Source organism: Trachinotus anak, unplaced genomic scaffold (assembly GCF_046630095.1).
Source record: "Trachinotus anak isolate AG129_WGS33_773 ecotype Australia unplaced genomic scaffold, CSIRO_AGI_Tana_v1 ptg000028l, whole genome shotgun sequence".
NCBI lineage: Eukaryota > Metazoa > Chordata > Actinopteri > Carangiformes > Carangidae > Trachinotus > Trachinotus anak.
This window is the reverse complement of record NW_027273879.1, coordinates 595132-607448: the sequence shown is the minus strand read 5'-3', so window position 1 is coordinate 607448 and position 12317 is coordinate 595132. Positions and strand designations below refer to the sequence as shown.

At 41.4% G+C, this 12317-nt stretch overlaps 1 protein-coding gene across 1 annotated transcript; it reads left to right on the top strand.

The window, feature by feature from the left end:
* Window positions 1-1075: 1075 nt before the first annotated feature.
* LOC139611562 (arrestin domain-containing protein 3-like) lies at window positions 1076-9967 on the top strand. Its single transcript, XM_071466326.1, has 8 exons — window positions 1076-1624; window positions 4877-4958; window positions 5408-5555; window positions 6240-6342; window positions 6462-6718; window positions 7563-7710; window positions 7804-7958; window positions 8746-9967. Exons 1-8 carry the CDS (start codon window positions 1345-1347, stop codon window positions 8818-8820), a joined length of 1248 nt encoding a protein of 415 aa, XP_071322427.1. The 5' UTR covers window positions 1076-1344; the 3' UTR covers window positions 8821-9967.
* The last annotated feature ends 2350 nt before the right edge of the window (window positions 9968-12317 follow it).

The window sequence follows — 12317 nt, the reverse complement described above, 5'->3', positions numbered from 1 at the left end:
CAATGCTATCACACAAATGAAAACAGGATGCTTCCTCCTCACCTGTGGAACCAGGCCTACTCTGACCTGCTCCTGATTCCTAACTGGTTCCTGGTTGGAGAAATGTTACCACTGCCTGTTCCCGGTTCCCCTCTGGAAACTGGGTTATCTAATCTATTTTAAACTTTTGGTTTACAAAACAGGAGACAGCAGTAGAAGAAAATTGTCCACACACCACAGTACAGTTCCCACGGTGACTCCTGACCCCCCCACCCAAAACAGCCGAAACCCACTGAACTTACTCGAATGAAAAACAAGGAAAAGTCTTCATTTTTGTGAGTGAGGCTAAACCATTTTAATTTCCCCATGAAAAATCACTTTAAGCCACAGTAAAAATAGTTACTGAATAATGTGGATTGACTAATCAGTTCACCCACAAGTTCTTAAGAATGTAACTAATTTAATTTTAAAGGATGATTTGGACAGATTCATTGGTTTATTCCAGGACAATCTGATGTTTTTATAACCTAAAACAAAAATGTCAGCAGCCAGTCATGTTGGTAGCAATACTGAGGTCAACTCAGAGGGAATTAAATAATACAACAAACTTGAATTAAAAATGTTACAACATCAAAAATTCATGTCTGAGGAAACTCAAATGAATGGAAATGAGGATTTAGTTACACGAACTTTCTTCTTTCCTGAAGATGAGCTGTCAGGTTTTTCAGTCTAATGTGGCCACCCAGTGCACATCATAGGGTTTTTTATTAAGTGTATATTTACTGCTTGTAAATGCTAAATAAGGCGTTTGCGCGGTTGAAGTACAGTGTGTCAACTGAGCAATGAAAAAGTTTTTTTCCAGAAACTTTTTTTCAGATTATTCAGCACATTTATCTCCTTCCTTTCATAAGAGTAAAGGCTGTGAGGACAAGTGGAGACACATCCTGTGTGTGTGTTTTTCAGGTTGTTTGTCAGAGCTATAGGCTGCACTGGATGTGGCTGCTCTGAGTGTGAGCAGGCCGGCGGCGCGCACATGCTCAGTGAGGCTCCTTTTGCGCACTGAAGCTTTAAGAGCGCGGCCGCGGCGGCTGGAGGCAGACAGCAGCGGGAGACGCGCAGGGCAGGCACAGCAGGCGGAGAGCTGAGCCGAGCCGAGCCGAGCCGAGCCGAGCTGAGAGCGGACCATCAGCTGTGCGTCTGCACCAGATGAGCCATCACCGACACGGCCGCAGACCCGGCTCCGCGCTGGGCTCCCGGAGCTAGGCGCATGAATTTGTGCCACACGGCTCTACTCGCAACTTCTCCCCCACAGACTCTGTAATTTGTTTTCTTCTTATCGTGTTTTCTCATTATTTCATTGCCACCATGGTACTGGCCAAAGTGAGAGCTCTGGGGATCTACTTTGACAGCTTGAATGAGAACAACCTGCCGGTGTTCTCCGGGGGGGAACTGGTGTCGGGGAGGGTGGTCGTGGACGTTACCGGGGATGTGCGGGTGAAGAGTCTGGACATAAGCGCAAGAGGAGTCGCCAAGGTCCGGTGGACGGAGTCGAGGAACACCGGAGCCAACACGGCGTACACCCAGAACTACACCGAGGAGGTGGAGTACCTGCACCACTACGACACCTTGATAGGAGAGGAGAGAGGTAAGGAGTCAGTTCACGCTCTCTGTCACAGAACCGCTGTTGTTGTCGCAGTGTGCGGAGTGATGCGGGTCAGCTGATCACGCAAACTTTTCACGGGAGCTGCTTTATGTGATGGGAAACTTTGCGAGGGCAGAGGGAGCAGCGGCGTGTGGCGCCGCAGAGCCCCGGACCAGCCGGTCCATCAGCGACTGGTGCTGATGCAACAGCTGATGCGATACCGGGCTCCGTCCCCGCGTCAGCGCTGGAGAACAGCAGCGAGGAGGCGGCCAGACAGACTCAGCTGCGGCCGCAGTCTGCATCCTGACATTTAACAGTTTGCCCCTGGAAAAAAAAAAAAAAAAGTTGTATGCATGTATGGAACACTTCGCGTAAAAGAAGAAATAGATACAAAAATCGAAAGCAGCCGATGGTGTTTCATGTTTGTCTCAACATTTCCGCGAAATTAGATGGAGAAATAACATTTTTACTGATAACATCCTGAAGTAGAGCGAGCTCAGGCAACTCCCTTTGTTAGAAGCGGTTCAAACCTGTTCAGAAACTGCCAGAGAGGGAGGGAGGAGGGAGGAGAGGCAGGACCAGACTGACTCTGTGTGTGTGTGTGTGTGTGTGTGGAATAACATCTCAGCTGCTGGTTAAGCCTCCCGACACTTCCTATGTGTGTGTTGTGCTGTTGTTCTTGTAAAACCTGATGCAAATGAGTGAAGGGACAGTTTGATGGAGACATTATGTAAATAAAAGCCTCAGGCAGGAATCTGCTGCATCAGTTTCTCACCATTAGTTTGTAGATCAGACTTCACCTACATTCTCCTCCTCTCTGGACTCAACCACACACTGTTTATGTACAGCAGGAGATCGCTTGATTTATTAGAGACTTTGATGAATTACTTCAGATCATCATCGTCATCTTCATCATCATCATCATCAAGCATTTGTCACTAACAACAACTACTTGCTTCTATGAAGGACTTTGTTATCCGTCCTTCATGGCTATGCTCCATACATCCTGTTTGTTTATTCAGGGATAGATTGGGGGTCAAAGGTCAAGATGAAATGAAATGTTGTGGGAAAAATGTTGCAGGTTTTTGTGTGGACATCAAGACTGTTGACTGTTGAAAACAGCTGCTTCACTTTCAGAGATGAATTTGCTGAATCCTCTGACTTGATGAAACTGTTTTGAGGTCATAAAAGCAAATGAAAATTTAAGTCAGGCTATACATTTCAGCTTAGGGCTACAAATAACAATTATTTTGTTATTAATTTCATTGTTTACTCAATATGTCAGCATCAGTTCAAAACCCAGAAATATCAGTTCACTGTCACATAACAGTTAAACCTTATGACTAAGAAACTAGAGACAGAGAGTATTTGGCATTTTTGCTTGAAAATAATGATTTGAAAGTTTCAGTTTCAGCTTCTTAATATAAAAGTTGTGATTGAAAGTCACCTTCAAGTTTTTTAAGACAACAAAACACGTTTATAATTCCTACGAAAACTAAACTCCAGCTGCTGAGGAAGATCATGGGATCTGATCGACAGCTCCAGAAACAGCTTCTAAATGAACCTTGTTTTGTTTTCATCAACTGCTTTAACACTGACCTCACTGTTTTTGTACAAAAAGGAAAAAAAGGATAAAACTCTGCTGCTGCTGATGATGATGATGATGATGATGATGGTGAGTTTGACTGGAGCGGGATTCACTGTCAGATGCGGCAGATTGTTGGTGAAGAGGAAGATCGGAACGTGTCACATGTTCTTTTTTCTTGTCTTCACTTTTTTTCATTCAAGTCTGTGCGTGAGAGCTGTACCTGGAGTTCACTGATAGAGTACAACACCCTTCCTCTCCCTGCCCCCCTCCTCTTCCCCCTCTCAAGCCACACACCACATGGCTGTACTAATGTGGGCAGGGGCCTGTCGTGAGTGCACCAATCAGAGCGCGGCCTGTAAATTCATGTCACGCTCTCCTCCAATGGGAGGCTGAGTTGTGATGCATGCGTTGGAGTTTCCAGCTGAAGGAAGCTGCTCAGTCTGGTTCATACCGGTCTACTCCTGCTTGCTCTGTGTTGCCGGTGACTTGACAGGGGCGCACGAGCATACATGCACGAACACACACACACACATACACATGCAGGCAGGCTGTTTATGACAGCTCTCACGCCAAACACATACAAACACACACAGAGTCAGACAGACACAAACAGCAGAGATGCAGGGCAAAGTAGAGCGAGTGCTGAGGTGGCAGGAAGCTGAAGTTCAGCAGGGTTGAGTGGAGACATTTAAAATACAAACAATAACAGAAGAAATGAGGAAGTGAACAGAGGTCATGTTCTTTACTACGCCCAGTGACGCTCCACACACTCGGCGTTTTCATCCGAACTTCAGCAGAGACATTAAGCAAGTGTGGAAGATTGTGGGTCAAACACTTGAGTCACATTTTCAAACAGCAAAATCTAAAAGTCTCTGGCTGGTAAAATTACATCAGAGCCGTGTCATGTTTAAACGTCAGCCTTTGCCATAAAACAGAAAGTTCAGAGACTGAACAGGATAAAGAGGTTGTTTGTTCCTCAGTCTGTCAGGCTGTTAAATCAGTTGTTTGTAATTTCTGATGTAATAAATGTTTGTATTTGTTTTGTTGTTTGGTCAAATGTTGTGTTTTTTATGGTTTAAAACAGTGCACACTGGGACACACCAAATAAAAAAAAAAATACACATTTTAATATCAAGAAATATCTGATCAAAGAAGAAATGATCAAGTCTATGAATATGATTAAGCACTCAGAACTCAGCGCTGCAACTGACATTTAATCTGGCAATTATTTTCTCAATTAATCATCTTTAAAGTGATGGAAATGGTGAAAACTGTCTGACCAACCTAAAGATATTTGGTTTACTGTGATATTTCAAAAATAGAAAAGCATCAAATCTTAATGTTGGAGAGGCTGGAAACTGCAAATGGCTGAAAAATGATCAACCCATTATCAAAATAGTGGGTGATTGTGTGTTTCAGTTGTATTTCACATAAAGTTACAATTTTTGTTTTTTTTACTTTTGTGACAACACAGATGAAATTTGAACAGCTATAATTAATGAAATCTTACAAGAATAATAACTGCAGCTCTAGTTTTTTTCACTGTCCTCTCCTGATAAAATGAAGTCCATTGTGTATTGAGGCTGTGTGACCCTGTGTGTTAGCGGAGCAGGGTGTGGGCTCTGCAGAGTGCAGGTGTATTTAGAGATGTGCTCTCTGTGTTTCAGATGAGGACTGTCCGGAGGAAGGTCTAACTGTTCTGCACGCCGGCTTGCACGAGTTTGCTTTCAGCTTCAACCTGCCTCAGATGTGAGTGGTGACTAAATTCACTCTAGTACAGAACTTAACTACAGTTTAGAGCTATTTTACAAACATTATTAAATGTTTCAAAAAAAGAGAAAAGGTCCAAAATGATCCCTCAAATTTATCTGGTGACCCTTTGGAGGGCCCTGACCCTTAGATTGGGAACCAGTGGATTAAACTATCTATTGATGACTCAGGATTAATGATCTGATGATGTCAGAGATAATCAGATCAGTCACAGAAGACACTTAACTGCACAATGAAGTACTTTCACTGTGATACTTTAACTACGTGAATCTGGATTTGAATGCAGGACTTTGTGTTGTAGTGGAGCAGGATCTGAGTACTTCTTCCCCTGCTGCACACACACTGTGTGTACCCACAGTACATAACCACAGACCACCCACACTTCCTAACACTCTGTCTTTCCCGCCGCCCTTCCTCCCGTCTATCAGGGCACTGGCCACGTCCTTCGAAGGGAAGCACGGCAGTGTGAGGTACTGGGTGAAAGCTGAACTGCACCGTCCATGGCTGCGCCCTGTCAAAGCCAAGAAAGAGTTCATTGTGTTTGAACACATCGACATCAACACACCACTGCTGCTGGTAGGCTCGCTGCTCACGCTGCTCACCTTAAAGGAACAGTCTCACATTCTGGGAAAACATTTGCTCTCTGGTGAAGAGTCAGATCAGAGGACTGATACTCTCATGACCTCATGGCAAATATGAAGCTACAGCCATCAGCTGGTTAGCTTAGCTTAGCATAAAGACTGGAGACAGGGGCAAACAGCTAGCCTGGCTGTGTCCTAAGGTAGTAGAATCCACCTGTAACACAAGCAGCACCCACACACTGGATGTCTGGATTCACAGCTCCCACAAATTTGATTGGTGATATTTTGACCAACCGCAGGTCTTCATCAGGCTGAAACCCTCAGGAAATAAACGAGGGGTGCACACAGAGCCAAATAATCAGATTCATGTGTCAGCGGGGGCGTAGCTGATGTTTCAGTAAACAGCAACAAAAACATTTCATTTAATGGAGAAAATAACAAATTCTGTTACTGATTTTTCTATAATGTTAACAAATATAGAAATGCTGTGTAACCCAAAGTAACTGATCTGTGCACTGATCAGGTTTAATGAGAGAGTCGGGCGAGAGGTTTCCCCCTGTTTTTAGTCTTTATGCTAAGCTAAGCTAACTGGCTGTTGACTCCCACTACCAGCTACATGGTTACTGTGATGTTGTGGATGTTTTAGCGGCCGTTAAAGCAGACGATTGTATCTGAACAGGCCCCTCAGGCTGGTACCAAGGAGAAGACCCTGTGCTGCTGGTTCTGTGCCTCAGGCCCGATCTCCCTCAGTGCCAAGATTGAGCGAAAGGGCTACACACCAGGTGAGTGAAAGACTTCCTCCTCATTCCTCCAGCTCTCCTTCCTCTTCTTTGCCTTTGAGATTTCACTCATGTCACTTCTCTCTCAGTCTGACAGACTGATCTCTTGTCTTCTCTCCAAGGTGAGTCCATCCAAATCTTCGCCGAGGTGGAGAACTGTTCGTCCCGGGTCGTGGTGCCCAAGGCTGCGCTGTACCAGACCCAGACCTTCTTCGCTAAGGGCAAGGGCAAGCAGATCCAGCAGCTGGTGTCCAACCTGCGAGGAGACCCTCTGCCGCAGGGCAAGAGCCAGAGCTGGGAGGGAAAGCTGCTCAAAATACCTCCGGTGTCCCCCTCGATCCTGGACTGTCCCATCATCAGAGTGGAGTACGCCCTCGAGGTGAGTCAGCCATGTTTGTTCTTCAAACGTGATGATGATGATGATGATGATGATGGTGGCGGGTGTACAGCTAATGATTAGTTGTACCTAATTCATAATTCTTACTTAAAAATCCATTGATCTATAATGAAAACCAGCTTTTAATAGAAATAATATAATGAAGCACTAACAACTAATAATTTGTTAAAAACATACAACGAAAAATACACTATAAACTAATAATAACTCACCACAATAACCTGCTAATAACATACTAATAACTCACTAATGGCCTGCTAATATAATACTTATAACCCCTTAGTAACATAATATAAACTACTAATAACCTACATACAAATAGCCTGTTAATAACACACTAAAAGCTGCTAACAACCTGCTAATAATGCACTAATAATCTGTTAATGATGCCCCAAAAACTATAAATAATTTGTTAATAACACATCATTCATAACCTGCATACTAATAACCTGCTAATAATATATTCATAACTTACTAATGACCTCCTAATATAATACTCATAACCAGCTAGTATTATAGTATAAACTATGAACAATCTGCAGACTAATAGTGTATTAATAACACAATAAAAGCTGCTAACTAATAATGGGTTAATAATGCCCTTAAAAACTACAAATAATTAGTTAGCTAATAACACATTATTTATAACCTGCATACTAATGTACTGTACTAATGTACAAGTACACGGTGGAGGTGACGGTGCACAGGTACCTTGGTCACCTGAGGGGCTGAGTTTCAGAGATATGAACAGGTTGAACCGGCTCCACTCAGATGATATAAATCAAAAATATGTCATGTTTTCCACACGCTCCCTCTCTGCCTGCAGGTGTATGTAGACGTTCCTGGTGGACTTAACTTGTCTGTCTCATTGCCGTTGGTGATCGGGACCATACCTCTCCATGCCAGCACCACCCGCACCTCCAGCATCAGCAGCAACTGCAGCACTTTGAGCTGGCTCGGCCAGAGACCAGAGGGTAGGCACAGTAAACACGGGCACCTGCATGTTGTGTTTTTTTTTCATGTGCAAATTAAAGGCAAAGATCTCTTACACTTTTTTTATCTTGCAGCGCCACCGAGCTACAGCGATCTGGCAATATCAGAGTCTCACAGGCAGGATTGTCTGCAGGGCTGTGATAGGTCCGACGGGGAGGGAGAGGACCAGGGATCTCTGCTAACATACATCACAGAGTTCAGATATCTTCCCCCACCACTCTACTCTGAGGTACACGTCACACACACACACACACACACACACACATACATGTTTAACCAGTTAGAAGAGATTTGGCCAAGAGGGCGACAGAAAAACAAAAATAAGAACAAACACAGTGAGAAAACTAAAACCCCACATGGTGCCAGAGACAAAGATACTGTGAAAGGTGAATTAGAGGCAAAACTCGTCCTCCTTCTCAGAGTCATAACTCAAATCTGAGCACACAGACATCAAACACTTCCCAAGGATTTCATTATCTCTGACCACCCAGAACAAACTTCCATAAGGCTGCACAGAAATCACAGGAAAAAAGACGCTACATCACTGTCAGAGTGATCCAGTGATAGTCGTCTGTACATCCTTGAGTTCACTGCAAACAGTGCTAATAGCTAATTCAGCAACTTTTAATGAATGCTACTGATTAGGCAAAATGTAAACAATATACAGTAGGCTAACAATCGGACTAGCTGTAGTAGCCAAAAGTGATTGAGTAACAGTTAAATAGTTAACTAAAGTAATGGATTAACAGTTAGTTAACTAAAGTAATGGGTAAATGGTTTACATAGGTAGCTACTGTAAAATAATTGGTTAAATAGTTGGAGAATGGTTTAAATAAATGTCACTTGAGTTAATCTGACACATTTCTCTGCTACATCTGTTTACCTTTAACATGCAGAGCTCATATTAATATCACACATTTCATGTATTTTTCCTGTCTTTGTGTTTTTATTTACCACTCCATCAGCAGCCTGTAAACATGCAGCTCTCTCTCTCTCTGACCCCCCTCTACCCTCAGGTCGACCCTTACCCCGACCCCGTGGAGGTGTGTGGCTCCACAGTCAGGAGACCCGACACGTGTCCGTCCCGCTGAGAAGAGCCCTCAGAAGGCTTCTGCAAAAAACCAGACACCATCGTCACCCTCAGCTACCAGGCCCACATGGCCAGCTTCTCACCAGATTATGTATCAGCACAGATAAGGCCAGAACCTCCGTGACCTGGGAGTGTCAGCTGAGAGAGTATAAGGTGACCATTGACATATGGACCAGGGATTTTGAGCCATGTTGGATCTTCCATATCCTGTGCTCAAGACGAGGCAAAAAAAAAAGTTCTGACACCACTGTATGACTCTGTCAGAAGAAGCCTCCTCCTGCCTCACAGTGAATTTTGCACATACCGTACTTACTGTTTTTCTACCTGTGGTTTTATATACTGCAGTTTCCCGCAGGCCTATATGCTACGATAAAATCTTACCACAGATCTAAATGATATTCTACTCTTTAATCTAGATGGCACATTGAAAACAAGATGAAAGCTGTCGTCAGTAAAATGATAGCTTGAGCGTGTGACTGTGGCCTGAAGGCGTCAGCGTCACTAACCAGACTTCAGGTGGAAAACGTCACTTTTTGTGAACAAAGCTGAAACACAGTGAGAGATTTTAAAAAAAAGGGGAGAGTGAAAGAATAAGACAGAGGATGTTACTGATGATTAATTAAAGAAATGTGTCACATTAACAACACCTTGAGCACTTAAAATAGCTCAAATTGTGTGTGAATGTGGGTGCGAGTGAGAGAGTGTGTGTGTGTGTGTGTGTTTTGGTTTAAATGACCAGGTTAAAAACCCAGTCAAGGTCTAGAGAAAAGCACAACTCCAACCAACCGAGATAAAGTACCACAAGTCGCCTGTTGGTTTCTGCTCTGAACTAAAGCTTCTCTCGCTGTAGATTTTTCCAGACGTGGATTTTAAGAAGCTTTGTGCTTGCAAAAAGAATGGCAACGTGTAAAAGATAAATGTTTACAGATGAATATATCAAATTGAGAATGTTGTTCAAACAATTTCTTCCACCGAAAACTATCAAAGTACCAAGTGCAATATATTTTTGTATTTGTGATTTTTTTGCACTAGTTTTTCATATACTCTGTTGCTGTTTATTCCATTTCTGTGCATTATATATTATTGTTATGATCTTATTGCTGTCATGATCAACTTTTGATAAAATAAAAGATTTATTTTATAAAATATTGAGATGCTCAAAGTGTTTTTATTCTTAATATTTCTCAATATTTGAAAACTCCAGCATCACTTTCAAGTAACTTTCACTTTCAATAAACGACCACACGACTTTATTTAACCCTTTGCCACGGAAAAGTATTGTTTCAAAAATTGCACTCTTTCTTGCAGTCATATTTCTGAACACACAGGCATGAAACAAATCTTTAAGGTCTGGGTAACTGACTCTTACACAGGTTATTTATGATGTCTAATGCCAGTAAACATTCATAAACCAGCTTAGAAATAACAGAAAAAACGCAGCACTTGCTTAAGAATCAAAACTTTTAATGTTTTCTTCAGTATCACAGTAAACCAGTGGTGTGGTCTGTATGGTTTTGGGTACACTGCAAAAAGAAACTACTGACAGCTAATTCAGCAACTTTCAATGGGGACAGTTAGTAAAAAAGTACAAGTTGCAGACCACAGTGTAATTCACTGAATCCACAGCAACATTTTACTTCCTGTTCCTGTTCATATCCCCCAGAGCGTCCAGGGCAGTTGTCTGTGACACACTGAGTCACACTTTGAAAAGCCCTGGTTTACCCTCTACAGCATGATTCATGAGCTGGAGGGCCTGCTCCACTGATATTTGCAGATACAGTAAAACAGATGTGTGACAGAGCTCACAGGAGCTGATGACCTAATTCTCCACTGCAGACTGTCAAACAGCATAGAGGGGAAAACAGAATTGTTCCTTTTAAAGTGATGCTATTTTCACTCAGTCTATTTCATAACTTAGAGTATAATTATTTAAGTAAAAAATCTCATGGTATAGTATGTTAAAATGTCATAAAATGACATTGTATAATAGGTTTAAAAAATGTCATAGTAAGCTACAAAAAATGTCACAGTATAGTAAGTAATACAAAAATGTCATACTATATGAAGCCACAAAAAATGTATGATAAGTTAAAATTGCCATAGCATAGTAAGTCATAAAAATGACACTGTATCATAAGTTATAAAATTGCATAGTATACTAAGTCACAAAAAATGTCATAGTATAGTAAGTCATAAAAATTTCATTATCTAAGTTCAAAAATGTCATCTACCAAGTCATAAAAACTGTCATGGTATAGTATGTTAAAAATGTCATATTCTATAGTAAATCATAAAAATGTCATCGAAGTTCAAAATTGTCATAGTATACTAAGTTTAAAAAAAGTCATAGTATACAAAGCCACAAAAAAGTCAAAGTATGATAAGTAAAAAAAATGTAATAGTATAATAAGTCATAAAAATGTTATTGAAGTTCAAAAACGTCATTGTATACTCAGCCACAAAAATTTCAAAGTATAATAAGTTATGCCATCATATAGTAAGTCATAAAAATGTCATGGTATATTATGTTAAAAATGTCATAGTAAGTCATACATTTTTTATTTATTAAGATCAAAAATGTCATCTAAGCCAAAAAAAAAACCTCATTGTATATTTAAGTTAAAAAATGTCATAGTAGGCCATAAAAATAGTATGTAGCTTGTATGCCTTCACCAACTAGCCAAGTTGTAGGAAATATGGTCACAATCTCCCTCCTGAGTTACAGCGTTGAATAATTGCAAGAGTTGTTTTTGTAGAACAATGCGATGTCACAGGGAAGTCGTCCTTGGATATAAAATGTCATCATTTCATTTTATCCTCATTGACATTTGAGTTAAATTGTGTCATTATTAGTGTATGGCCAAAACCATGTTTTGTGAGGTCACATTGACCTTGACCTTTGCCCTTTGACCACCAAATTCTAATCAGTTCATCTTTTAGTCTAAGTGAATGTTTGTGCCAAATCTAAACAAATTACCTCAAGGTGGCCTTGAGATATCACATTCAAGAGGCCAAAACCATGTTTTGTGAGGTCACATTGACCTTGAACTTTGACCCTTTGACCACCAAAATCTAAGCAGTTTCTCCTTGAGTCCAAGTGGACACTTGTGCCAAATTTAAAGAAACTCCCTCAAAGTGCGACTGAGATATAATGTTCACAAGGCCAAAACTGTGGTTTGTAAGAGCACCATGACCTTGACCTTTGACCTTTAACCCTTTGGCCACCAAAATCTGATCAGTTAATTCTTGAGTCCAAATGAATCTATGAGCCAACAAAAGTAATAGCATAGCAAGTTTAAAAAAAAGGTTATAATAAACTAAACCATAAGAAATGTCAGTACATTTAAAAAATGTCAACGTATAGTAAATAAAAAAATGTAATAGTATCGTAAGTTACAAAAATGTCACTGTATGGTTTCCTCCTTCTTTCCTCTCCCATTAATCTTCTCATGACCCCTCAGATTTATCTGGTGACCATTTGGCGGGGCCCCAGCCCTA

Coding starts and splice junctions, on each gene's coding strand:
- LOC139611562 (XM_071466326.1), top strand. CDS start 1,345: ATGGTACTGGCCAAAGTGAGAGCTCTGGGGATCTACTTTGACAGCTTG. Junction 1,625..4,876: donor CTTGATAGGAGAGGAGAGAG/GTAAGGAGTCAG, acceptor TCTGTGTTTCAG/ATGAGGACTGTCCGGAGGAA. Junction 6,343..6,461: donor GCGAAAGGGCTACACACCAG/GTGAGTGAAAGA, acceptor CTTCTCTCCAAG/GTGAGTCCATCCAAATCTTC.